Source organism: Aedes aegypti, chromosome 3, assembly GCF_002204515.2.
Source record: "Aedes aegypti strain LVP_AGWG chromosome 3, AaegL5.0 Primary Assembly, whole genome shotgun sequence".
NCBI lineage: Eukaryota > Metazoa > Arthropoda > Insecta > Diptera > Culicidae > Aedes > Aedes aegypti.
The window spans coordinates 325,421,742-325,449,519 of NC_035109.1; the positions used below are offsets into that span (position 1 = coordinate 325,421,742).

General features: G+C 38.5%; 1 protein-coding gene across 3 annotated transcripts in view; it reads right to left on the reverse strand.

Moving 5' to 3' along the window:
- The window catches only part of LOC5565805 (protein groucho), a 115,666-nt gene that overhangs the window by 16,599 nt on the left and 71,289 nt on the right, over positions 1-27,778 (reverse strand). For 2 of the 3 annotated variants that reach the window (XM_021853799.1, XM_021853800.1), the window contains 4 exons: positions 5,608-5,745; positions 5,283-5,537; positions 5,059-5,163; positions 4,882-4,972 (listed from right to left, as the gene is read on the reverse strand). In XM_021853799.1, coding sequence (XP_021709491.1) covers positions 4,882-4,972; positions 5,059-5,163; positions 5,283-5,537; positions 5,608-5,745 — 589 coding nt within the window. The remainder of the gene's footprint in view (positions 1-4,881; positions 4,973-5,058; positions 5,164-5,282; positions 5,538-5,607; positions 5,746-27,778) is intronic. The other variant, XM_021853801.1, reaches the window with a different exon arrangement.

The window sequence follows — 27,778 nt, forward strand, 5'->3', positions numbered from 1 at the left end:
TTGGACGCCCATTAACATCTCTGTAAACTTATAGAAAACTTTTACCAGTAGGACTCTGTAATCTATGAAATGCTTTATGTATATCTGGTAAACCTCTGAAAGCCTATTGGAAACACTCTGGGAATTCATGAAAAACTCTGAGAGTTCTTTATCAATATCATGGCATTAAACGGTAGGATTTAGGAACTCCTTGAAGCTTCCCTTGAAAATCTGATAGTTGAGCTCCAAGCATGCTCGTGACCAATGTTCGATCCATGAATCCATGAATTTTCTGGATAATAAATTGCACTTAAAAATGTCACAAAAAATACATATTAGGCTTGTAGACGTTATCACTGACATTTCAGGAAGTTTCTGAATGACTCAAGACATGCAGTGAATTCAATATTTCATACAATGTATCTCCCTGAACTAATATAAGTACCGTAATCCGGGGCAGTCTTCAAAATTGTCTTTGCATTTCGTTGCTTTGATTCATAAACCAAAGAGAAAGAGAATGTACGATCCTTATTTTCCAATCCAACAAGGCTTTGATTTGCTCCAATCATTTCGGCAAAAATATTGACCATTGCTCGAATTTTTAGATTCTAGTGAAATTGTGCATTTGCTAGATACAATTTGCACACATACTTATATTAGTAGGCGTATGCTTTAAAAGCTATGACGTTTCCAAAATACTCAAAGCAGTTAGATAGATATTATCGAAACCTGTTTATTTCCAGCACGTTTTAACTTCGGCATTCTTTTAAAATGAAGGTATTGAGCTCATATTTGGCCACAATGCTGGCTATGACGTACCATCAGTACCTCGCATAGCTGCAGGAATATAAAATAATGTAGTCTCCTGCCCAGCATCCCTACTTCCCTAGGGTACGAACAACCTTAGAGAACTGTCAAACTGTAACTGTTATGTGTGAGGTGTGAAAATATTCACTGTGCAAATATTTTTTGCACATTAGTCTAATAAGGTGCAAAATGCTCAATACTGCATCATTTTTCTGAATCATTTGTGGCTCCTTGGAGTTAGCGCACTACACTGCAGGAGGGTAACAAACATTGTTGGTAGGCTTAGCAACCAACAATGTTTTCTTTTCATTGCAAGGTCACAAAGTGCGTATCAGTAGCTATCTTGTGTGAGCAAAGGGATTCTCCTGAAGCTGTTGTTTAGTATCACAATCAGTTTCAAATCTCTTTCCCGAAGAAAATGATGTGATGTTTCATCATACATATATGTCTTCTTACTACATTGGCGTCATTTACGAACAGGAGCATCAACTCTGTAGCGTTGTTGGCGGTATGATTATCGTTACAAATCTGCATGTGATTTGTGGAATGGACCCTGATCTTCGACACATTGTAATTCAGTAATTAACAATATGTTATCGCATGTTATTAACAATAAAAATGTCTTTGTATTGCCTGGGAGAGTTTTACCATAACGAAAAAAGAATATTTTAACATGCTACACACGCCCATATTCTAACCTTATTTGCATTGGTTTGGCATTCAGTCTTATAAAATCAGAGAAAAACAGCGATTTAATATTTTGCAGCGTTCTGGCGCAATGTAATTTCATAAGACTGAGTGCCGAATCAAAGCAATTAAAATTATTGATAGTCTTAAAATCAAGTTCAAGTAAGACTATTACTCTAAATTAAACAAACAAATCGAAAGTTTTCCTATTTAAGTCCATTGTAGCCGTTAAGCAAGTTCTGTTATGCCCGGATGATTAAGTCTTACCTGCAACGTTTTTAAACATATAAATTGTCTCTTGCCAATAGGAAATATGTTTCTGAGTTATGTGATAATAAGCTAATATTGTTGTACCAGCAGAATATTGGCGAAATAAATGACCTCAACTAGCGAAAATATGACTGACCTTTTACACTAAACTGGTTTTTCGTAGAAAGAGCTAATCTTTAAACCAATGATATTACTCACATATACCTATTATAAGCTTACACCCATGGTAAGTACATTTAACTACAACACTTTAATTTATTTACGATACTGTTTACATAGCCCTTTAGATAGGGTTTTCGAAAGGTGAACCAAGAAGTTCCAAATGAAAGCTCGTTGAAAACCGCTATTTTGCAAGGTGTTTTTATGCTTACCAAGGCTGGCAATCCGAGGTCTAGAGTATGCAGTTTGCGTTGAAATGATTTGAATCAATGATGCATTTTTATTGATCAAGTGGAAGAGACGAATGCCCCTTCTGGGTAAAGTCTCTATAAACAAAAAAAAAATGATCAAGTGAGCAAAGGAGCAATTGAAATGAAAAGGCGCGAATCCTACGCGAGGCATTGATATTTTCAAAGCATGCTTTTCAAAATATCTGTGCTGCAATGATGATCTTTGAAGACTGATCCGGGGTAACATTGATCAATGGGGTAACATTGATCGCAATGACCCTTCTCGTGAAAAGTTCGAATCAACATTTGTCGATGAAATATTTTCAATGCATAAATGGTGGTTCTTCTATTCATGAGCTTACAAACATTAACGTTTTTGCGAAAAATGAGTTGTGTTCATGCGTGAATTTTTCAACTATTCGAAACAATGTTTTTCATGATTATGGATAACACGATCATACAATCATGTCTCACATGAATTCTGAAAACGATATGATATGACATCACCAAAAACTATTCCGTTGTCGAAATTTTCATAAATATGTTCTGTTAAGCATAATTCACAAATTACTAAAAAGAAAGCAGAATTTCCTTAGGGAATTGCCTACCTTCAGGCGTATTCCACAATTCGGAATGTTTTTAATAGTGAAATAATTAAAATAGTAAATGACTTAAGAGTTTGGGCTTTATATTCGTTTCTAGGGACCATGATTTTAGTAAGTAATGATATTTTCAATATAACCGAATGTTGTTTTCATGGGTGATCAATGTTACCCTATATCAGCTTTATGAAAAACTCACTTAAAATATTTTTGAAAACATGCTTTGAACTTTCAGAGAACAAAATAAAGTGTATAGACGCGAGCCATGGATGTTAACTAAGAGAGAGGAGACAGCTGGCTTAGATTGCGAGCTCCCAAAAGTCATGGGAACCTGTCACCAACTGTCACTGAAAAATCGCACATTCGAAGGGCGGAAAGTGAAAATCCGTCAAAATTTAAGTAAACTTAATTAAAATATCCAGGTATTTTTCGATAATTTCACAATTCAAAAAACAATTGATCACTAAGTATAGAAACATAGTGACAACAAGAAGTGAATATAATTTTGACCAAATTAAGTTCATCTGACCGTTGTGCACCACTCAGGACTAAAAGAAAGAGGTTAAAGAAGGCAAGGAAACATGCTAACTGTCAGTGAGCTGTCTCATCTTTCTCGGGGTGTTGTTTTAAAAATATAAAACTTGCAACAAATGCATTTTCTAACGAAATTTTGAAGAAATATTTAAAAAAATATGATCAATGTTACCTCGGCTTACGGTATTTAAAATATGTATGTCTTACAAAATAATATGAATCTGACTTGTACCTAAAGATCTATAATCCAAGAAGATCTAGATTTCAGGACAGGGATACACAAGAGCAGGCTTTTTCAACCTGTCATTTTTGTATTGATAAAAAAGTGAGAGGAATTTCTTATCTCACTTGTTTTGCAAGAACTCATGGTTAGTGAAATTTTATTTTCAACATTAGTAAAACGATTTTTTATTCACAAAATCACTGATAGAATAATTATAATGCAATTCTGTCCATATGAGATTACAAGCCCTAACATTCAATGCAAGCCAGAAAACAAAATTAACATTTTTCTTAGCAATGTATGTAGAAAATTCCTGGCATTTTTTAGGACTAAGCCTTGACATTTTTTGCCAGCTTCCTGGAGAGTTTCTGAGAAGATCCTTAGCGAACTATTCACGGAATTGGTAAATTGAAAGTATTCACTGTTTTCACTCAAACAAAAGGCGAAATCTTGTTGAATCTATCAGCAGGATTTTTATTGAGATTTTTGAAAGAAAAAAATCGGAAATTCTTAACGGATATCTAACGAAGTTTTTAAAGACTTATTGGTTCTATTTTAACAACTATTGCCTAATTTCTAAAAAGCTCTATCGATAAGTTGTTCATAATATTCAAAGAAGCATGCAGAGGTCGAATTCTAATATATTTAAAAAAACATATTTACGAGAAATTCTCGGACTCTGATGCAATTTTACCCGAAGAAACCTCTCATATATTGTAAAAACAATTACAACGTTTTTCAGATAAAATTTTATCCTAGGTACCTACTCCTGGACATCTTTTTGAAAAATTTCAGGAAGTTGTTTTTGTTGAAATCTTCTCAACTGAGTGATCTATTGCAGGATTTTGTAAGATCCTTTAGAAGTTGTTTATCAGAATCTTGGAAAGACTCTTGGCAATTTTTTTGGGGGACTCTGAATTATCTTTGAAAAATTCTTCTATTATCTGTGGTGGATCAAGGTGAAAATTATTGGGTGTGGATATCTGGAGGATATTCCATTGGCTGTTGTTTAGAGGTCATCAAATTTGGGGGTCCGTGGAAAGTTCGCAAAACTTTGAAGAGGGTCGCAGCTTCAAAAAGATTGAGAACCACTACTCAAGAGTATCTCTGTGGGCTAAATACGGATGTATCAAACAATCATGAAAGAGAAGTTTTTTGGAGTTAAGTGTTTTATAAAAACTACAGTTATTGAGAACGTTTATTAATAACTGATCATTTTAGCATTTGTATAACGTGTGGCAAGCTCTAAGAAATTGTATGTCCTGGATATCAACAACCTCAGCATGGTCTAACTCTTGATTCATTAGTGCTACGGATATTTGAGTCTCTCTAGTACAGATTGCTCTACACGAATTAACTAACAATACTCCTCAAATTAACCGGTACTTACCATTATGGTGCTGGTTGGGCATCGGGCTCATCGGGTTAATCTCCGAAGCGTCATCAACTACGAGATCCTGGTCTGACTTTTCCCCATCGGACTGCGCATGAAAAAGAGCGGAGAAAAACAAAGAAATCAAATTAATCATCCACCAGTTCTTGAACGCCACAAGCAAAAGTCACTCACATGACCCATGTCCTTCTCCTCCTTCTTGACCTTCTTCAGCTCGTGGGAAGACTCGGGCGTCCGCGGTCGGTACTTGTCTCGGTCGGTGGGTGAAATGGAACTTCGCTGCAATGATCACGGTCGGGTAACGAATGGGGGGGACGGGACGAAAAGAACGAATTGAACACACACACCATTAGGGCTAAAATAGATATTTTCCGCGCGGGGGACAGTTCCATACTTACATGTCGGTCGTCCAGGGGCATGATGTTGCTATTGCTGCTCTTGGACTCCTCCGGTCGGTGCAGTTCCTGTTTGTTGAGGATGGCTAAAGGGTGCTGGGGTGGTGTGCTTCCAAGGGCTCCCAGGGGTCCCCCGAGGGCACCAGGGCCAAGACTAGGGTGAGGCATACCGACAGGCATTGGAGGCGCTCCGTGGGCTCCGGGGATCTGCTGGGCGTGCATCTGCTGGAGTAGCCGAGGCAGATCCGGTCGCTGTTGCTGATTGGAAGAAGAAATCAGATTTATGAAAATGGGTGAACTGCGCGCGAATGAAGGCAATGGGACTCACCCCTATCACAGCGTTCAGCTCGGACATGGTGATTTGTTTCGCCCGCTCGACTGCGGTCAGGACCTGCTGCTGGTGCTCCTGCGACAGGAACGGTACAATCTGGGTGATTATTGCATTTAACCTTTTCGAGATCTCCGTCTGGAATTGGAAGATTGAAGGGGAGAAGATGAGGAAAAAGTATGAAAATTGAGCATAATTGAATTGGGCCCGGCATCGGGCATGCGGAAAGAGGGTTGCTGGACAGTGACTGCCATTCGTTCTTTCGTTCGTTTGCTCGCTCAGATGTCGCACTAAGGTGTATTTTGTCAATCTAGATGGTCAAAACTAATTTGAAGGATTTTTCATATTCTTGATGATTGCAAACCCAGACTTATTATTCTAATCACGTGTTAAGTGCATAACATTATTTCATAATAAAAGCGACATAAAAAAGTGACTTGTGGCCATCTAGATTCCCTTAGTGCGTCATTCATTCGGTCGCATCAAGATTTTTTCTTCGGGAGCTCGAGCTGCAAGGAATGCTTGAACTATTTACGCTATTTCCACGTCCACATCCCGCCGCCGGACGTCAGTTCGATAGATCCGTACGGCGGCGGTGGTGTTCTGGTTCACTGACAGAGCTAGAAATTCCGAAAAGAGTTTGAATTTTTTGTCGAGCGTTTTTCTGCGCTATCTACACACAGGTGGTACCTTCACCTGGAGAAGGCTCCTACTAGAACTGCTGGTCACGCTCTGAATGCAATTTGATAAATGGCGTGTGAAAATGGGATCTTTGGCACGATGGCAGCGATGTTGGAGATTGGTAGCTGAACCACATAACATAGGGACATACCTAGCGTTCAGGATAGGTGAATTGAATGTTGAGGATGAATGCGAATCGGAATTGGTTGGTAGCTGAACGGATGGAGGATTTTTTAAAGGTGAACGACAGACATATGTATCATTCATGGCAACTCAGAAAGGGCTTCAAGCGAACTTAGCGGAACATCTAGACCGTCTTATTTGATAAGTTGTAGAGATATTGATTATATATTAATAATCTGAATTTTTAGTCGTAAAGGAACGGTCGTACGTTGATGTGTTCTACAAAGCAGTCCCCCCTTCAACTCATCCTGAGCTCTCTTTACAACATATAGGTTGTGCACAACACCATCAACAGCAGCATCATGAGCATGTTCTTTTGCCAACCTACAACTTTTTGTACAACCACCTCCGTCCACTCTCCGCCGCATCTCTCGTTCCGAACAAGCCCAACTATCGAAGTGCAAAGCTTGTAACACATTTGTGGTACAAGCGCTTACACAGACTCAGACTACAACCCCCTGTTCGTCCTGTCCCAACCAACCCCTTTCCGGTGGTTGGTTTGTTCGTTTGGTAGCGTGTTGTAGTACATCGCATCCGGAGGCGGTAGCCCTCACATGACTCTTCCGATGTACTGTTCAAACATTGGAAACTAGCTTCCCAAACATGACTGGAAAAAAAACCCCTGGGTTGTTCCACCTAACCTAGTGGTGCTAGAAAAACTGAACCGAATTTGATAGCGTGCAGCTGGACATGGAGGGAAATGGGGACATCATCGAAGTGTCACAGTTCCAAAACAGCTAGCTAGTATAGAGGAAATCAGGTTGAGGTTGGTCAGCGATAGTTGCAAACAGTCCAATTCTAACGGGACTGACCTCCAAGTCATTCCGTTCCTCAGTCAGTGTTCCGAACGCTTGCCGACTATGCAGCAACTGTCCATCGCCATTTAGAATACATGGCTGTAATTAAATCCGTGTCAAAAGTTGTAATTGCATTTGCCAGCTGAAGTTGCTGCAGCAAAGTAACAACCGAACCGGGTCCCGGTTGGAGGAACTGTGTGTTGACTTAGGTGTCCATTGCAGCCGGGGTCTTGTGTTTACACGCTTCAGGGTGCGGCGCTAGACGATGGACAGATGGACAGACCGGTGCAAACTAGGGCTCTGTGTGGCCAAAAGGTGTCGGGAAGTCACTCAACTCTGCTGCTGTTTTCGGTTGTGCTAACAACACATAGTAACGGTTAGGAACGGTGCGCTAGAATCCGGCGGCAGTCAGTCATTGTCGAAATTTCCTGTTCAGACGTTCTCGTCAAAAGTTAGGCAAACTGTTTTGTTTGCTTAAAGAGCAACTGAGTTGCAATGTGCTAAGTTGGAGCTTTATTTCGCTACAAATTGAGCCAAAAAGCGCAAGCGTTTGTAAAATAGGATTTTTCCATCATTGACCATGTAAATTTCAGACAAATCGATTAACTTTTGCCATTTTCTGAACAGTTCTAAGTTTTTGAGGAAGCAAATTTAAAGATTTGTGCTACTAGATGCCTTTCCAAATGACTAAAACTAGTGAAAAAAAAATATTACAAATTTTATCGCCTGCAACATAACCGAAAAGACGATTGGATTTGATTCAATACAAAAATATATTGGAATAGAATTTTATATGTGTTTAGAAACTCAATCAATGCAGATTTTCTTAACTATAGTTAGCAAAGAATCGATAGATTTTTCAGTAGAAGTTCGTAAAATCGAAAAAAAAAAAAATTGAAAGCTATATTTTTATTGAGAATTGTATGCCTTACAACTTTGCTGAGGCCGATTGGATTTAATACAAAAAAAGATAAAAATTATACGTCAATCGATTTGTTCAATCATGGTTTCGATTTTCGAAGTTTGGAAACAACTTTGTTTCAGATTTTTTGTCAAATTGTCTGAACATCATCTGAATCATCTGAAAAATGGCTGAAAAATGTGTTCGTTTTGAATATTGAAATAATATATATGATATAAGCTGCCATCTATTGTGGCAAGGTATCCACCGGTAGCAATGACCTGTTCTAACAAAATAATTTGTTCAAGATTGTATGGCTCTTTATATTCAATCATACTCCTGTCTGAAAGAAGTCAAGATACTGAAATTGTTCATAAAATGTAAATTATTTGATAAGTTGTAAACACAATATCTTCTAAAGAGGTGAATGAACCAGTTGGTTTAAAACCTCTATAAATAAACAAAAAAAATACTCCTGTCTGAAGGGCCAAAAACGAATGGCGGATCCGTAAGCAGAGGCACTTACGCATATTCCGCAAGGGAAAAAGAAACTTATCCTAGAAGTAAGTTCACACAAACAGTGGTACAAGTTCAATTTAATTAGGGACCCCCTTTTTCCACGAAAAGTATACAATTTCCGAAAAGTATGTATTCACTCAATAAATCGAATGATTAATTTAATGAATTGTAGTTTTAGATTGACTCAAAATCAAACATTTCTGAGAGCAGCATTGGTATCAAAAACCCAATATTTACTTTAATTTAGTTTTAAAACACGCGAAAATGTTCAGCGAAATCCTCAACGAATTTTTCGTGGAACTCATCTATTCTTTCTCACATAAATTTTCCTAAGATTGTCTTCAAGATTTTCGTTAAAAAAATCAGATTTCTTTCGGAGTTACTCCACATATTTGTTCAGAATTCCCTACAAGAATTTCTTTAGCGTTTTAATTTTCAAAAATTTACAAAATAATGCCTTTGAGCATATATTCACAATTTTTTTTTTTGAGCGGGAATCTATTTTTCAGAATATTGATTGGATTTGAAAAAATACAAGGCTTTTCTAAAGGAAATCCTAAAACTCCCTGAGAAACACCTGATGAGGTCCTGCAAAAATATTTGAAGGCATTTCTGGAGCCTTAAAAAAGGCTCGGAAGGATCTGCGGATAAATTTCTGGAATAGTAATGGGAATAAAACCAAACGATACACTGGATCTGCAGGATTTACTGAAGAGTCTGTGGTGGAATTCATGGAGGCAATCATATTCAGTTTTTCAGTTCACAGATTTTTCCCGGATGTCCAGATTTCGAAGCAGTATCTTCAAATACATAAGATTTGATGAATCACTAAAAATCTTTATGAAGGTTATGAATAGGGGAAGGGGTGGTAAAATGAACACTAGACTGATGCAAATTTTGAAGTTTCTGCTCCCCTATGCTTTAACGATGTCAATTATGATGAAAATGATCCTCCCAAAATTTGAAGTGATTCTGAAGAAATTTGGTTGTGCACACGCTATTTGAAGTTTATATGGAAATTACTATGGAAAACGAAAACCATTTGTGTTCAGTCCTCTTACAGCTCGTCATAATAATCTATGGAAAAGTGAACACACTCATCTCATGTGGAAACTTCCCAGCAACAACTTTGCCGAAGACAACATTTTGATGGGCCGTATGGATTATTTGTTATTATTGATACCAAAGTCTAAATCATGCTGAGATGATCATTCAATAACTTTCAGAGCAACACTGCTTATTTGCTGTAGAACATAGTAGCCTGGATTACTTTGATCTATTCTTCCCGCCAGGAGCACCATGTTGCCAGCCGAACAGTTGGTGAAGCATGCTACATATAAACCAACTTTATGATGATGAATAACAATTTATCCTGACGTCCAATCAAAATGTGGTCTTCGGCAAAGTTGTAGCTGGAAAGTTTTAACGTGAGATGAGTGTGTTCACTTTTCCATAAAATATTATGACGAAGAGATAGAGGGCTGAACACAAAAGATTGGCGTTTTCCATAGAAATCTCCATATAAACTTCAAATGGCGTGTGCACAACCAAATTTCTTCCGAATCACTTCAAACTTTGGGAGGATGCTATTTACCATAATTAAAATCGTTTAAGCATAGGGGAGCAAAAATTTCAAAATTTGCATCACTCTAATGAACACCTTAAGGAAATCATCTTGTTTCTGATATAAAAACGAGGAATTTGTATAGTTCTATCCCACAACATCAAAAACAGGGATGTTATCTATAGCAGCGAAATGAATTCAGACTAAAACAGCTGAATTTTCATATATTTTTGTCGCTAGCATAAAACAACGAAATGTTCATTTTAGCTGCACTATGTGGGCAAAATGAACAGCTGTTGGTGGTAAAATGTACATCATGCAAAAAACGTGAGCAAAACAAATATTTCTGAAAATTTTTATTGCATTACCGAAAATATACCCATTAATGATTGTAACCCATTCAAAAAGAATTCTAAAGGTATCAGATTTGACCTCATATCATAACGATATTCACGTCACTGAAAAACCTCAAGTCTTCCGAGCTAAAAGATACGTCAGTTCTAATTTTCAAACGTGATTTTCTAAAATCTTAGTTTTCGTTGATATTTTCACTTCAATTGACCTACGTATCAACTCGAACACTCTGATTTACGCTATAAATCGTCCGTGCGTGATAAAAATTCATCGAAATTTGTTTTTTCTCCAGAAAAGTCAAGGTGTTCATTTTACCACCACTTCCCCTTTCAGATTTTTTTTACTTTTATGCATATTGTTTGTCAAATATTGGAAAATATAAGATATTAATTTAACATTGCAGTTCCACACATATTGGATCCAAAATTAAAGGATTATTCTAACCACTTACACTTTTGGAGAGGTTTGAAAATTCTCCAACTGCTTTTTCTTGGATGTTGAAACATTAAATAATGTTGTCTTTTTCAGACAATATGTTCACATTCGGAGGACTCGATCTAAGTTATTGATGATAATAAAAATTTTATGATTTTTTTTAAATATTGTTGGTTGAAACGATTTGATTTTTGAAAGAGTTTTGGACAATGAAACATCCATGATTTATTGAAAAATCTCAAAGACCAAGGATCTTTTCAGAAAACTTTTATGTATAGTCAGTCTCTTATACCAGGTTTTTATTTTTTAGATTCATTGTTTCGCTGTTTTAACAAAAAAAGCACTTATATTTTGCGAATTAGAGTGTTAAGATGACCTTCTGCTAACAATTTCCAGTCAAAAAATCAAAACTACGGAGGTGCCGTGTAAGAGTCACGTAAAATGAATAGAAAGGACAGATATTTTTTAATGATTCGAAAAAAACTACTCTGTATATCTAAATTTAGACCACATTTTACGGCAAATTAAGTATAACAAACCAATCCTATTTCAAGAATGCTTTCGAAATTATGCGTAAGACATGGCTCATGGCTGATTTCTAAATAAATTCTTGATCTGGTGAAACTTTCGTTGGATCTAAGGATCAAAAACGATAAAAGATATCCCGTCAAAAAAAAATATTGCAAGCTTGCTAATACATAAATAAAAATACATAAATCCAAACAACCATCAAAGCGTTTTTCAAGAATGTCATCTAGAAATTAATGATAATATGTTCAAGATTACCCGATTGAATTCATTAGTAATCTAACAATAAATTATCTGAGAACGACTGAAAAAAATCGTTGGGAATCTGCGGAAGTCCGTACAAAATCTCGCCAGATATTCCAAAAAGAATTTTTCAAAGATTACGACCTAGTTGAATTAGTAATCCAAGCAAGGTTTCTTCAAGAATCAGTACCAATACCTCCACGAATTTACCAAACATAATATAATCCACTAAAAATAGTATTATCAAACCACTTATTGGCAAACTACTAAGTCAGTGTTTTTATAAAGAACTCTCAAATAACTGGGTAATTATTTCCTAGTTTCCCGTTAGAATTGCTGCAGAGATTACATAGATCTTTTATTGTACTTGCATTATAATTCAGCCAAAATTTCACATCTGGCGAGCGCAAAGTTGCTGAAGAATTTTACAGAAAGATCTCAGAAGGATTTTCTGGGGAAATTCGTGGAAGAATCAATGAAAAACGCCCTGCAGAAAAAAGCTTGAATAATTATTGGAATTCTTGAAGGATGTAATTGTAAATATACTTAATCGATTTTCATTCCAAATACCCGGACAAAACAAAACTTGTGGAAATTACTGAAAGAATCTACGTTGGAGGATGTACTGGGGGAAATTTCTTAAGTATTTTTCTTAAGCATTCCTTGCGAAATCATAGCAAGGATCGATAAAACCTCAGGAATGATCGTAGGAGAATTCCCCGAATGTATTCTTGAAGGAATCGCTGGTAGAATCACTGGAAGACATTACGAAACTCCTGATCGAGGGTTTTGTGTAGCATAGCATAGACTGACTGTCCATGTCAATGGTTGCTACTCCGTGATTGATCGGAATTGGTAAGAGTTGCACTTCGATCCAAATGAATAAGGGATGAGACTTTCCGCTTATTCTCAAAAAGCACATTTCAGAAGTTCTCATATTATTGATCAACAACAGTGCCGGTCTAGTCCTTACAGTCAGTTAGGATGTGAAAGGAATGATAGTGTGTGATTGCTGCTTCTAGTTATCGTCCCAGTGGGGACGTAACACCAGAAAGAAGAAGTTATCGAGAATACCTCTGCATCTCCACAATCATCACGGGAAGGGTGTTGATTAGTAAAGAAGAAAACAGATTTGGGAGCAGGCTTGATAGAAACTCCTCTGCGATGCAAAGAGGAGGCGATTTTGCCGTAAAATAAATAAATAAATAAGTTTTTACTTAAAACTAGTTCTGCATTTTTGTCTCGCGATGGAAAATTATTGGTAGAAGATTAGAAAATACCTGAACATTCATAATGTCAAGCCATACACTAGTTGTTTTGACAAAAAAAGAAAGGTAAATTAATTTTGAAACTATTTAAAACAGGAATAATGGTATTGGCATTGGTAATGGCTACAAGTAGTGACGAGCCATTCATAGTTTGTTTGGATATTACAAAAAAGTAACGCTGAAACGATAGCAATATATTATCATAAGCATGAAACGAGCTCACCAGTAGGTAATCTTTCATGACACTCGCACAACACGAACTGGAAACGATTGGTCTTAACTCGGACGCACGCCTCACAGGAGCATGTAACAGAACAAATGGATCAAACATAACCCAACAAAACGCACAAAAACGAAAAACAACTTCTTCAGCGAACCGTCTTGCTTGGGCTTTCCGAAGCACTCAATATTTACGAAACTCTTGGCCGAGAAATTTGTGAAGGAAAAATAAATCTTGCTTTATTGTATTACGTTATTTTTCTAGCATGAAGGTGTTTTAGGTGCTTAAACGGGTTCAACAATTTGCTTATTTTTTTACAACAGTTTCTAAGAAATATCTTGATTTATGTCAATTATTTTAAGTTTGCGGAAAAATCATAGTTCAGATGTATTTAAGTCCGTAATGATCACAGAATGAATCCCCAAGGAATTATGGAATACCTTCGGAACCAGGTATCCAATGATCGCAAATATACTAAAAATATTAAAAAAATAAAATAAAATCGGTTGGATACTAAACGATTAATTTCAAACAGAAACAAAAATTTCAAAATATGAAACACAAGTTTTAACATTTGGTGCTCCTTAACGGGCCAAAAAATTTATGGTGGAAGTAACATGAAATGTATGTTCTTCATGAAAACGACGGTTATAAAATAGATGAAAAAAAATTCACCCTCATTTTTGTTTACGGCGGATCCAACTTTCGATCGAATCCTGTTCGTTCGAATTCATGGGCCACTTGATTTTGCTGGCAAAAGGGTTTTCGATCAGAAGAGATCTAAGAATATGGGGAATATACTGTCTGCTCTGCCGTATAAATAAAAATGAGATGGAGTTTGTATGTCACGAAATGGCCTCAGAACGGGTGATGTTCTTAAAGTGCTCCGACATGTTTGTGCATAAAAAGCTAAGAATATCAAACGGGAAAGTCGGAACAACGGGAGAGATCGGAAATTACATTTTGTAGGAGACGTTTCATGGCGTTTTTCAATAGCCTTCTTGATGACAAGACAAAGTTTGACAGGACGCCAGGTCTAGGAGTTTATATTAAGTGCTCCATGCTGACCCAGTTGTTCAAAATGCATCATCATTCGAATATTTAATATGGTTAATCATCTGATAAAATCGAAACTCACGTCATCTCTCCCAACTAAACTTCTGTTTGATACAAAGTCCTTCAAACCATACGCATCCAAAAGTCCAATAATCGACGAAATCCGAGTCCTTCCATATCGACCGATGCAAATTTTGCAGAAAGCGTTCCTCCATACTGACGCCCTAATGTATGCAATCTGTACTAATCCATTTCCCCGAAAAATGCAATTCAAACTTCGACAATTTGGATCGCACCGCTCTGCTTCGATAAACCCCGTGTGCCCAATACGGGGTGGCGGGAGCGGGCCCCATTCAAGAGTTCAAAAGTCGCATCAGGTGCGAGGAAGAGCAACCATTCGTCGAACACCGGCAGTGGAGAACTTATTTGAGTGCAGATATTCCGGTGCTGACGGTTGCCACTACTGCTTCTGCTTCTGCTGCTTGTAAGAGAACACTACTCCAGACTAGTGGCCCTTCAGAGTGTAACTTTCTGATATCATCAACTTCGGGTCCGGAATGTGTGTGTGTGGGTGTGAGAGTGTATCATCCTCCACGCCGGAGATGCGACAGGACTAGATGAAGCCATTGTGTGCTCTACTTGAAAGTGGGGACCAAGGAGCAAAGCACAATTTGCTGGACGGAGAATTTGATGACGACGCGTGTGATGGTCAAGGAAGCGGGAGGAGGGCATGGCAAATGAGATGAGTCATTTGATACCCGACTCACTATCTCCAGGCCCAGCATCACCAGTTCAGAAGGACAGAGTTTTGTGCGAGAATTCCATGTCCTGTTGATAGTCGTCGCTCCATTTCTCGGAATTTGAGGGGAGGGAGCATCAGGGGACGGGAGTTCGGTGAAACTGCTGGCAGTAGTTCTAGCCACAGCAATGGTCTCGTGGTGTATTTTGTATCCTATATGATGCGGCCGAGGAAACCGCAGAATTGTGGTGTTCTACATAGTTACTCAGACCAGTGAAACCAATGATTCAACTATTTTATATTTTCCAACAGCAGCCATGGTGGCAGACTAACGGCAGCAGCTGTGTGGGTTTGCGGCTTTTTGGGGGGTGGGTGAGGCAAGGAAAATACCGAAAACCACTTTATGTGTGCACAAAATGCTGCTTCTGCCGAAGAGAAGACTGCTGTTGCTGCTTCTGCTGCTGCTGTTGTTGGTGTGGTCTCTGGGGATTGTGGCAAGTGGTTCTCCTGTGTGTACTGTCGAGCGAACGGCAGGCATGGCGTTGGGAAGTTTGCAGACGGGAAGCAGTTGATGAAACAGCAGAGCTCGCTTCTCCAACCTTCGACCCGGGTGAACTCGAACTGTGTGCCTTTCTCTCTATGCACATACATAATAAATGTTTTGGTTGGAAAGCGCCCTCACCCTCAAAGTGGGGGTAAGGGCGGGGGGACCAGGCCAGTATGTTGCAACAACAAAAGTCGTGTGGTTTTTCAGACACATATGACGGAGACGAATCGAGAGGCCAAGGTTCAGCAGCAGGTAGGTGAGGTTCTTATCAAACTCGAAACCCACTTCCCCAAGCCGGTTGGGATCCTCATTGATGTTGCGGTTTCAGAACCGGCTGAGTCCCCGTTCGTTGGATGATGCATCATGGCCCAACACTTGAGGATGTCAAAATCGAGACTCAATCTCCTTCCCCCACAACTTAGGTGATGGCTGTCGATATATCAGAAATGTTCTTTGAACAGGGGAGGGCGCATATTGCAGTGGCAGCAGGAAGCTATGCTATATTGTGTGATAGTTTCTACGCTTGTTGTGCGTCGGTATATCGAGATTGATGCACAACATAGGTTAGAAGAACCCATGATGACTCCGAGTGGGGTCGTCGGGTGGTGGGATTGGGAGGCTCACAGATGGTTGTGAAAATGTGGTTCCGAGATATGTAGATTGAGATAATCTCTGCAAAATGGTGAGAGATGCAGATAGATATAAAGTTGATCTGGTTGGGAATGTGAGCATCCTTGGTCAGAAGTGGAATAGCCACACAGGGTAGAATAAATATTTGAATGGATTATAGTTACAACTTTTCCGGACTGATGCATCAGTTTATTTGAATTAAATCCGTAGTTACGTTTTTGAGGTGGCAAATGTGGCATTTCTAAACATAATACTTGAGTGAATATAAGCTTTGGCTTTGGTACGATGAATGCCCAAAGAATTAGTTCGGAAATGTGTAATTCAGCTTTTCCTTGATCATACTCAACCCTTCGAGATTTCACGAGAAAGTAAGACACATTTACAATCATGATTCCAATTAGACGCCTGTGGGTTTTAATTTTCAATCTCTCCCCACAAAGTATCACAAAGTGGCTCGAGGTAATCGCGTCCCTTCCATCACAAATTATCCACCATGACCAGTGCACATTCCAACCAAGCGGCTCCACTCCGCCCAACCTCTAGGAGAGACCCTGCTCGTTGAACCCAACAATGTAACGAGTCATGCCAAATCAATTTCCATATTACTCAACGCTGCGGTGAGCCGAAGCTGGTCGTTCACCGTTCAACAGCAGCCCATCTCGAAATGCCCATAGCGGGCGCAGAAAATCACTGCGCCCGCCAAGACCTGACGTAATAAATTTGTACCTATTTAAGACTCAATCAGCGTGATCTCTTATTACCACCATCGCCGGATCTGCGAGCTACCGACGACCGATCGCACCGTGCCTTTAATGGTGGATTAACGTTCAACAGCGGCTTTTGCCACGTACGGACATGGGTACTCTCATAAGGGTCGTAAAACTCCAAAGTTTAATGCAAAGCCGGTTGACTTCTGTGTGTGGTGAGCCAGCGGCTGCGATCTCGAAAAAACGATCTTCAAGCATTTTCAGTCTGGCGGTTGAGCCCACAGAGAGAGGGCATAGACTTTACGAGACTGTTATTACCAGCAAATGAGGCCCGTCCTGTACCGAATGCGGAGCTCCTCGGACGACTTGATGCCCGGTTATGGAGTGCTAAAGCAGAGCCGGCTTTATGAGAGGAGTTTGTGTGAGTGGATAGTTCAACACTTTACGGTCTGGTCAGTGGTGCAAATATGTCCATTAGGAGCTCGACTGGTTCAGGTCGAGGATGGAGCTTAACTGCGAAAGTAGTGGCCAATTGCAGTCTTGGATGCAATTTTGCGGAATGACTACGTAAGGACCATTCTGACCTATTCAATGCAACTATTTTGTGAGTATTTAACCTTTACAGTACTGGGTGTCGCCATTTCACTAGTTTCACCATCATTTCATCAATTTCGATGAGATTTTCATCACAAAGGAGTAATGGATTTGCATTGAAATTTTGAATTGTGTGATGGTTTCGGATTTCGGTCCAAATTTTTCAGGGTTCCTGAGGTATTTCCATATTGGAATCGTAGGACAAATGGAATAATTCTCATCAAAAAGTCAAAGGAACATTGATCTATTTTATTGAATACATCACATTGTCAGTTTGGACACTGTTGTGGTCATTTCGGAAACATGGGCATAGGATATCGGTTTCGAGATCCAGGAAACAAAATAAAACACTTCCAGAATATCATACACCACATACAGTTGCCTCTCCACATCTCGATATCGAAGGGACCATCGAGATAGGGAGAGATCGAGACAAAGAACAATTTTTTATTGAATACTAGATTGAAAAACACTCCGTTACCAAGAAAATAATAAACAATCAGTCAATGCTCGTTCCTAATTTGTTTTGAACCCCAAAAATTTGGTCTTCAACCTTCGATATTGGGCATATCGACATACAGAGAGAAAATTGGGAACGAAAAGTCAACAGGCACACATCGAGATACGGAGATATCGAGATAAGGAGGATATCGAGATGTGGAGAGAGAAATTGTATGCAGGATGAAGGGACCTTGGAAATCATCGACATAGGGAGAGATATCGAGATATAGAACATCGAGATGTGGAGAGTCGACTGTAATACCTTTTGACGGCTCAAAAATCATGATTTTTCACATAGAAGTTATTGAATATCATGTCACAAATTTCAAAGTGATTCAAACCATTTTCGGACTCTCGGTGACAGGACCCCAAATAGGCAATTTTGGAACCTATTCTTTCGTTGTCATATAAGGGCAACTTCACCGGTGGTCCATTTTTTGGTCCAAAATTATTCCAAACATGGACTTGTCAAAATTAATAACACTAGTAAAAATTAATCAAACCACACGCGCATGCACCGGCCGTTGTATTTTTTTCCGATCCATTTCGAACATGTTGGTGATGTTCTGCGTAGTGGAACTCCTGGTGGAACTTTTTGAATAATTTCCGGAGGAATTACGACCTAGGAGACGGACTTAGGAATTATTGATGGAACTCCCGATAAGTTTTTTTGAGGAAATCTTGGGAACGGAATTCTCAGAAATTCTTGGAGGATCTCCTAGAGGAATTTATGGAGGAACTCCCGGGGGGATCCTGGAAAATTCCTAGGAGCATTCTTGGAGGAACACCTGGCGGGATTCCTCGATGAACTCCGGTAGAATTCCTGGTGGAACTGTCGGCGAGATTATTGGAGCAACTCGCAGGGAAGTTCCTGAAGGAAGTACGGTGAAATTCTTGAAGAATCTCCGGAAAAATTTCGGGAGAAACTTCGGATGAATTTTGGAAGGTACTGCTGAGGAATTTACGGTGGAGCTCCTAAGGAACTCGAATGAATTCCAGGCGGAGTCCTGAACGAAATCCCAGGATGTATTGCTACTGGAATTCCTGGAGAATATGCCCGGAAAAGTTCTTGGAGGAAATGTCAAAGGAATTTCTTAATGAAATTTCCGAAGGAATTCCTGGACAAAGGAATCCTTGAAATTCTCGGAGGAAATCCCTGGGGGAATTCCTGGAAGATATCCCCGGAGAAATTCCTGGAGGAAATGTCAAAGGAATTGCCTAATGAAATTCCCGGAGGAATCCCTGGACGAAATCCTCGAAAGAATTGCTGTTGGAAGTTCCCTGAGAAATTCTTGGGGATATCTCCGGAGAAATCGTTGAAATCTCTGGAGAAATCCTTGAAATCTCCGGAGGAATTCCTGGACGAAATCCCCGGAGGGATTGCTATTGGAATTACCCTGAAAAATTCCTGGCGAAAATTCTCAGAAAACATCCCCGAAAGAATTTCTGGAAGAATTTCCCAATGAACTACCCGGAGGAAATCCACGAAAGAATTTGTGAACGAAATCCACACAGGAATTCTAGGAGAGAATCTGGGTGGAAATCGCTGGAAGAATTTTTGGAAAAAATCTCCAGAGGAAATCCTCGAAGAGTTCTTGGAGAAAATCTCCGGAGGAGTTCTTGGGGAAAACTCCGGAGAATTTAATGGAAAAAAATCCCCAGAGGAAATACTATGCTTGGAGAAAATGCTTTTGAAATTTTTGGAGGGTTTTCGAAGGAATTCCTGCAGGGACTCCGAAGCAATTGCTGTAGGAACTACGGAATAATTTTCAAAGATACTTCGAAGAAATGGATAAAGGAACTATGGTGGAAATTCCGGAGGAACTCTGGAGTATATCCTGGAGGACCTCCAAAAGAATTCCTGAAGAAGCTCCAAGAAATTTATGGAGGAACTTCCGAAGGAACACCGAAAGAATTCCTTGAGAATACAAGGAAAAAAAAACCTTAAGATTTCCCGGTAGAGCTCAAAAGAAATTTCTGTAGTAGCTACTACAGAATTCTCAGACGAATTATGGAGAAATTTTCGAAGAAGCTCCGAAGGAATTCTCGGAAAGAATTCTGAAATAATTCCTGAGGGAAATCCGGAGGAATTCATAGGGGAATTTTTAAGGAATTCCTGGAGAAACTGCAAAACTAATCCTGGAGAAACTACGAAGAAATTGTCCGAAGTATTCCTGAAGGAAGTCTTCGGATAAATTCTCTGAAAAAGCTCTTGAGGGATTTCTGGAGAAAATACCAGGAAGAATTTCTCAATTAAATTCCTGAATAAAATCCCCAGAGAAAGTCCTGGACAAAATCCCCGGAGGAATTGCTTCCGGAATCCCCTTGAGGAATTCTTGGAAAGAATGCCCGGAGGAAGTCTTTGGTGATATCTCTGAAGGAAATTTTTAAATGAAATTTCCGGAGCAATTCCTGGACGATATCCTCGAACAAATTGCTGTTGGAAATCGACCTAAAGAATATCCTGGAGAAAATCCTGGAGGACATCCAAGGAAGAATTCCTGGTGGAAATCCTGTTAGGCACATCGAAGGAACTTTGATATAAATTCTGTAGAAAGACTTTGTTGAGGAATCTCCTGATGTATTCTCGTAGAAATTCGTATTGGAATCCATGTACGAATTCCTGCAGGAATTCCTAAAGGATTCTCCGGAAAATAGACTGATAATTCCTGTAGATGTCTCTGTATGAACTCCTGGAGTATTCTCCGAAGGAATTGCTGAAAGGAAACCAAATTAATTAAAAAATAGCAGCGATGTCAAATCAGTTTTGGGACAGCTCAAATCTTGGTCCAAATCTTAAGTTACTTTATACCAAGTCTAGAATTTTCAAATACATCAATCCAGTAATGTTGTTAAAAATCATTTTTAACTTTCAGACCTTCAAATATTTGTGCTATAAACGATATCTCGCCAAGAATCATTTAATTGTTCTCTTATTCAGCTTTCCAAAAAAAATGACATTAATCCAAAAAGCGCATCTTTTCTAGAATCCATCAAAGATTTTGCCAAGCACTACTCAAAACTCTGCCTAAGAATATCTGAAAAACCTATGCAACTATTTGTCCATTAAAGATCTCTTCATTATTTCATAAAAAAAAATCACGAGAAATCGCTGAGAATGGTTGGGCTGGAAGAATTCACTGTAAACCTACAGGAAATCATACAAGATCTTGTCAGAGATTTCTAAGGACATTGTCATATATCAAGGACTAGTCAAGCTAGTAAGGCTTCACCAAAATCAGTATCAGTATCTCCAACCTTGTAGATTACTAGAAGTAAGGAATTTCTAGTCTAGTCTACTCAAACTCAGATAGTTCTCAAAAAAAAAAACCTAGAAAATGGTAGAACTTCTATCATTTTTCTGGTTTTGGGTCATTTGACCGAACGCCATTTGGCCGAAAATGAAAACTATAGTGCATTCCTGTAATCATGCATTTTTCAAAGAATTTCAAAGTTGAATTTTAAAGAACAGCTTACTCTTAAATTCGAATAAATCATCATAGACATATAAATAATTGACTCTTCAGTGCCAGTTCAAGAAACAGCCAGCGCTAAAAGAAGGACCTCCTAAATGTTGGCCAACTTCTCTAATAGCGGCAACATCTGCCAGTACAGGTTTTTTTCTTTGCGTTTGTAATCAACTTTTGACAGTGACTGAAACGGTTTACGATTTATTACTCCTTCTGCAGGATCGAACCCAATAATCGTACATAGTAAATTATTTTATAGATCTAGCAATCAAACTAACATGGACCTTTTGTGAACACGAATTTTTGGCTTATTATTTTCATAATGGAGAAACAGTGAGCTTCTTTGACGTGAGTGTACACATCGCAATCTTAATTTTGGAAGAGAATGACATCCCCATAAACCCTTGTGGTGTTGTGAATAAAACGCTTTATGAACGTATTATAAGCTTTAATTTCAATAATTATGAGAAATATTTTTCTCTTGAAGGAACAGCCTTTGGTCAAAAGAAGGAAAAAGCTTATGAAAATATAAGCAATTGTAATGCAAATATTCGTTTTATCAGTGTAATTACAATGAACAGTCGATTATTTCAAGAAGGTAAAATTTCGAATTAATGAATAAGTAATAAATAAAGTAATGAAACCAGTAGAATCCGTAAGATAGCCTATGTTTGAAAGAACGAAAAATTTTAGATGAAATCATTGAAAATCACTTTGAACTTCAGCACACCATTGGTAGCCCAGAGACGAACCAATCAGCAGCTTAGAGTCTTCTCAACCAACATGACGTCCCATCACAATAATTGGGCTCCTCCTCTGAGTCCTACACATCAGCTTTGTAGCAATTAAGATTGTTTTTTGTAACTCAGCCACATGGCGTTCGGCCAAACGACATTCGGTCAAATGGCCGAACACTCATTTTTTCTAGACAGCATTAATATTTGCAACAGATCTGTAATACGACGGAAAGGAGTTTCTTCCTCACGAATATTTTTGAATCGTACGGAAGAAACTGGAACGATCGTATCAAGCTTTTCAGAGGATATTTGAAATTGTCGGGGGTGGCGTAACTAAGAATATTAATGCCACTTTAACCCTCTAATACCCAACCCCGCCTTTAGACGGGGTACACTTTGCAATATTGTGTATTTTTTCGTAGCTCGAAAATCAAAATGATTTTATTGTTGACTTATACCTTGGCTCATAACATGCATATGAGGGAAGTTTTTTTATGACTTATAAAACTTTTTTGTATTTTTGAAAAATGTTTGAAAAATTGTATTTTTATATAACTAGGGACAATGAAAATTTGGACTTCGGCGCAAAATTCAGGAAATCCCGCGAAATTTGCTAAATATAGTTAATTCATATGAAAATCGCAGTAAATTTCAGTTTTTTTTTCCTTTGAAAATGGTTAATTTATTTTGAAGTCTAAGTTGAACCAATAATTTTTGTACCACTTAGTTTTAAATTGGACTTCTTCAAATTTGCTTGTTTGGATTCAATTTGAAATCAAGTATTAAACTTATTATCTTAATCTGTAAAATAAAAATAATAATTACTAAAACTATGCTTAGTTTACACATTTAAAATATATTTTCTATGAAAACATGCTTTTTAGTGTGAATTTTGACCAAAAGTATGAGACCGCGACAAAGCCGCGAAATTTTGGTTTTATTAAGGAATTTTGCCGCGAGTTTCCATTGTCCCTATATATAACCTACAAATGCCTGCAAAAAAATTATATAACCTACAAATTTAACGTGTAATATAAAACATTGCATCTTTAATATTTTTTTTCTACAATTAACCTATCACAGAAGAAGAGCCTGATGGTATTAAAATAATTTCAAGACTGTTTTTCCTCTAGTTACCTACACGGAAAATAAAATATACCCCAGAAAAAAAAAAACAAAAATTCTATATTTTCAAAAGTATCGTAAGAAACTCAATTTTTATTATTGCCAAAAAACAGTAATCAGGTGAAGCTTCAAGAAAAAATGAAAAAGGATAGGGATGTTCAAAAATAAAAATTATAAAAATCAAAAACCAAAATTCACAAATTTGCAAATAAAAATAAATCTAAAACATGTTTAGAACGATTTTAGATAACAAAAAATAATATTTAGATCGAAAATAAAAATGTGGGTATTAGAGGGTTAATGATTCTGACCTTTCTGGGATGGGACAAATGTATTTCCATCTTTTGTCCGGGCTGATAAGCCTATGATAAGTGCTTTACACTGAAACATGCCTTATTCTTGAGATTAAAACAAATATTGTTCCGGTTTGTTCTAGAATTTTTCGGGCGTCTCCCGTATTTTTCCCGGTCATGTGAAATTCCTGGGCTTTTCCCACATTTCTAGGATATTTTAGTAGGACAGCTAATGCATTGGAAGATTTGATATGAAAGCAGTATTCTCAGCTTTAAAAATAGTAAAGAAATCTGCATTAGATTCATTCTAGCTTATCACATTAGTTTATCAAATGCTCTATTCATTATGACACCAAAATTCCCCGAGAAAAAAATCATCCGAATTAAGATGTTAATTAAAATTAATCTCCTTCAGCACACCACCCCCCAAAGAAATGTCTTTGGGAGATACTAATTTTCCGTCATGCTTCATCCCGGCACCCGGAATCCGCTCGTTCCACTCGGTTGATTTCCCTCCAGGTTGGTTGGTCATGAATTATTCACATCCACTTCCTCAACTCTCCCCCTTTCCCGACAGACGCAAAACCCAAAAGCAAGACGATTCCAACTCCACAAGACTGCAAAGAGCTCTCACCCGGTGGATAGGGAAGAGATATTACGAGGGGCGAGTGTAACGCCCTCCCCTGGAGTACAATCGAGCGCGATAAACACAGTCGATGCGATCCGGTACCCAACCGAGACCGGCAAATTCACGCACGGTTGAAGTCATGACTCAGCCATTAAGTGGTGCCCCGGTTCTCCCTCACCCCCCTCGACCAAGAAACTCCTCAACCGGAACGCGCACTTCATCGTTCAAGTCGCAACCGAGACGAAGACGACGACGACGATAAGCATAGTTGATGAGCAAGCGAGCGAACCAGAGTTCACTGGTTCGGAAACCATGTGATGCCAACAGTGTCGGGGTAGCTGGTTAAGCTAATTATTAACATCTCACAGCTCCCCTCCGGGTCCTTCTGTCTTTTGATCGTACCGTAGAATGGTGTGGATTTGATAGTGTCCCTAGGATAACCCCAGAAATTACCCAGGAACTTGTGCAGGATTTCTTCCATATTTTTTCTTAGTCCTTCGAAAATTAATTCAAAGATTTCTCTAGGATTTTCTCTGAGAGTTGAATATAGGACATTTTCATTAATTTAACTACTAATTTCTCAAAGGATACCTTAATGAATTGCTCAAGAAATGTTTTTAAAACACAATGGAGAATTAAGCATTTGTAAAACATTTACAAACAAGCTGTTCTACGATCACTATTCGATGAATTTTGAAGAGTGCGTAGTTCTCAGTAGTAGTATAGTGGTACTTGAAATTGGTCTCGAATCTCTTAGTGAATGGCATTTTTGCAAGTTGGAATAGTTTTTGAGCTTGTTTGGTCGCTCGTGGTTGCTACTCCAGTATCGCCAGATCAGCTACACTTACACGAGGACCAGATGACTGCTTAGGATCAACAGACACCCTCAGTGTATAAGTGCTGGTGATCTTCTATTATAAGGCAACAATAGCGACTACCACGTCAGAATGCAGACCAATGAGGGAAAGGAGGAGGAATTGATGCATATAAAACTGGCCCACAGTAGATTGGATATACCGCTGCATCTACGCCAGTTTATGCGAGAAGATGTAGGGGTAAAGTAATTTTATGGCAGAGAGGCTTGCTTTTGGTTAGCAGACTGCCTATGTATCAGACGTAAGAAAAAGCTTGTTATAATGATGGCAGAATGGAAGTGTAGAGAAGATTTATTAGAACAAAACAAAAAACTATCAGTCACCCCGTTTCACGGTATTTCTACTCGCACCTATACCCACGGAAGAGGGTAATTGTGCGACTGCTGGGAAACATTGTTGCACCTTTGGAAGAAGGTTCTTGGGCAGTTCCAGCGCTTGTTGGGACTTGGGAGGAGTCGTCGTCGAGAAACTTTCGCATGCGGTTCGTCTGATTGATGCACTCTCTCCCCATGCCATGCTTCGGCACACCGCCACCAACTACTAAGTTATGTTGCTGCGGTGAGGCCTCCTCCGGGGAGTAGCATTAAATTGCATGTGAAACAGATTATTTCGCCATTTATCTTCTTGCGGGAACGGTAATTGGCTTGATACACTCGGCACTCGGCAGCAGCAGCTGCAAATGTAACACACATCAGTTGGAATCGCATCGAAAGTGTGAACCGGCGTTGAAAGCTCCATCGCTGGTGTTGTACTCTAATTAAAACATTTTTCATTCCGTGTCTGGGCACCATTTGGAAAAATGAATTACCCCCTATCAGCGGGGTGGCAATTGAACCGCGGACTTGTACCATGCTCAATTCATTGACAGCCGAACCTATTATCTAACTTGGTCGGTGCAGAGTCGACTGCTTGCCTGAACAGCGAATTACAATAGATACACAACAGATTTTGTTATTGACTTAGCAAGATTTTTTCTTACATAATATGTTAAAATGGACAAGACTATAACAAAATATGTTATCATCATGTATATAATAATTCAAAGTTGTCTGTCTGTCAGCACAACAGCATGTTGAGAACACTACAACAGTTAATGACAAGATGAGAACACTACGATTGCAAATTATATAACACATTATTCTTCCCAATTCGCAGCATGTTCTCGAACTTTTTATTTTGTGAAAGCAAGATTTTAACCAATATTATTTTTTTGCATATTATTTTGATATAATTGAGATAATATTGTTTTTTTTTCGTCTATAGAGCATCTTATGCACAGCCTGCATTCATTAGGAATATTGTGGTGAAAAAACTACCATGTTGTTATAACTCACTGTTCGGGTCTCCTAGTTGGGGGAAAAAAGTATCACATTTAAAACAGCCGCCGGGCAGCAATCGGGATCTTGTTTCCTATTATGTTACGCCTTGTTTGCAATTGCGATGTACAACTCAACTAGCTCGCCGGGCTCCACTGAAGCCACCGCCTCGGCATCTCGCCTAGAGCTCCGAAACTAATTAGATTAATATGCGATTGAATCAGAGAAATATTAAATTACCCTCTTGCTGGTCCGTTTGGTTCACCTATAGCCGGAGTGTTAAGTGAGTTGCCGTTGGTGATATGGCTAAAATAAGCCGCGAAGTTGAAACACTGGTCGGTCATTTGAAACGCTGCTAACACGATTTCAGGTTCCGTGAACGTGGTAGAACCAGTTTTGGATACGGATGGCTATATTACACTGCTTAATCTTTTTTGGTTAGAAACTGTTCATTCGAATTGCTATTGTCGGCTTAAGAAGTATTAGTTTACATTGTGGTCCCTACAGGTCAAGGTTGAAGTTCTTTCAAAAGTATTTTTCGTCATAGTTCTTCTTCTTCTTATTGGCATTACGCAGAGATTGAACTCGGAGAGCATTGAGAGTTTCTCTCACTTATCGCTCTCTGTAACAATGATGATCCAAAACACATTATGAGAACCTGTTTATCATCTTTTGCTACAGCTGCTGTTGTAAGGTTCTTCTATAAAATTATCATCTGCTGTGAAACATTTTAAACCTTACAGAGTATTCTACGAGTTAGAGAGACTGATGTTACCGACAATTCTCGAAATTCCGCTAGATAGCTGTTGTAGTGTTCTATCACTGAAGTAAACTGTTGTAGTGCTTCAAACGTTATGTCGTAGTGCTCAATGGAACATTTCGGTGAAACATTTCAAAGTGTTACTGACATAGAGACAACTCTGGGATTTCATATATGTTTTTCTTTAGGAAGTGTCGCGAAGAAATCAAACAAAAATAGCATGAAACGAGCTCACCAGTATATTTTTCATTTCTAATTTTCTATCAAAAGTTCATCGATGTCAACTTCGTTTGATACGTCATTTCTGTTGAATCATCGTGAAATTCTACTACAGAGGAATGTGTGACTTGAATACAATTACTGCGACGAAGGGAGAGAAACAAATGATAACACTGTTTTTTTTTTACAAATCACTACTAAAAGATTTTGATCAAACATTATGTCCTTATTACAACCCTTAACTGTAGTTGATTTGAATTATTTCAAAAAAGATAACAGAC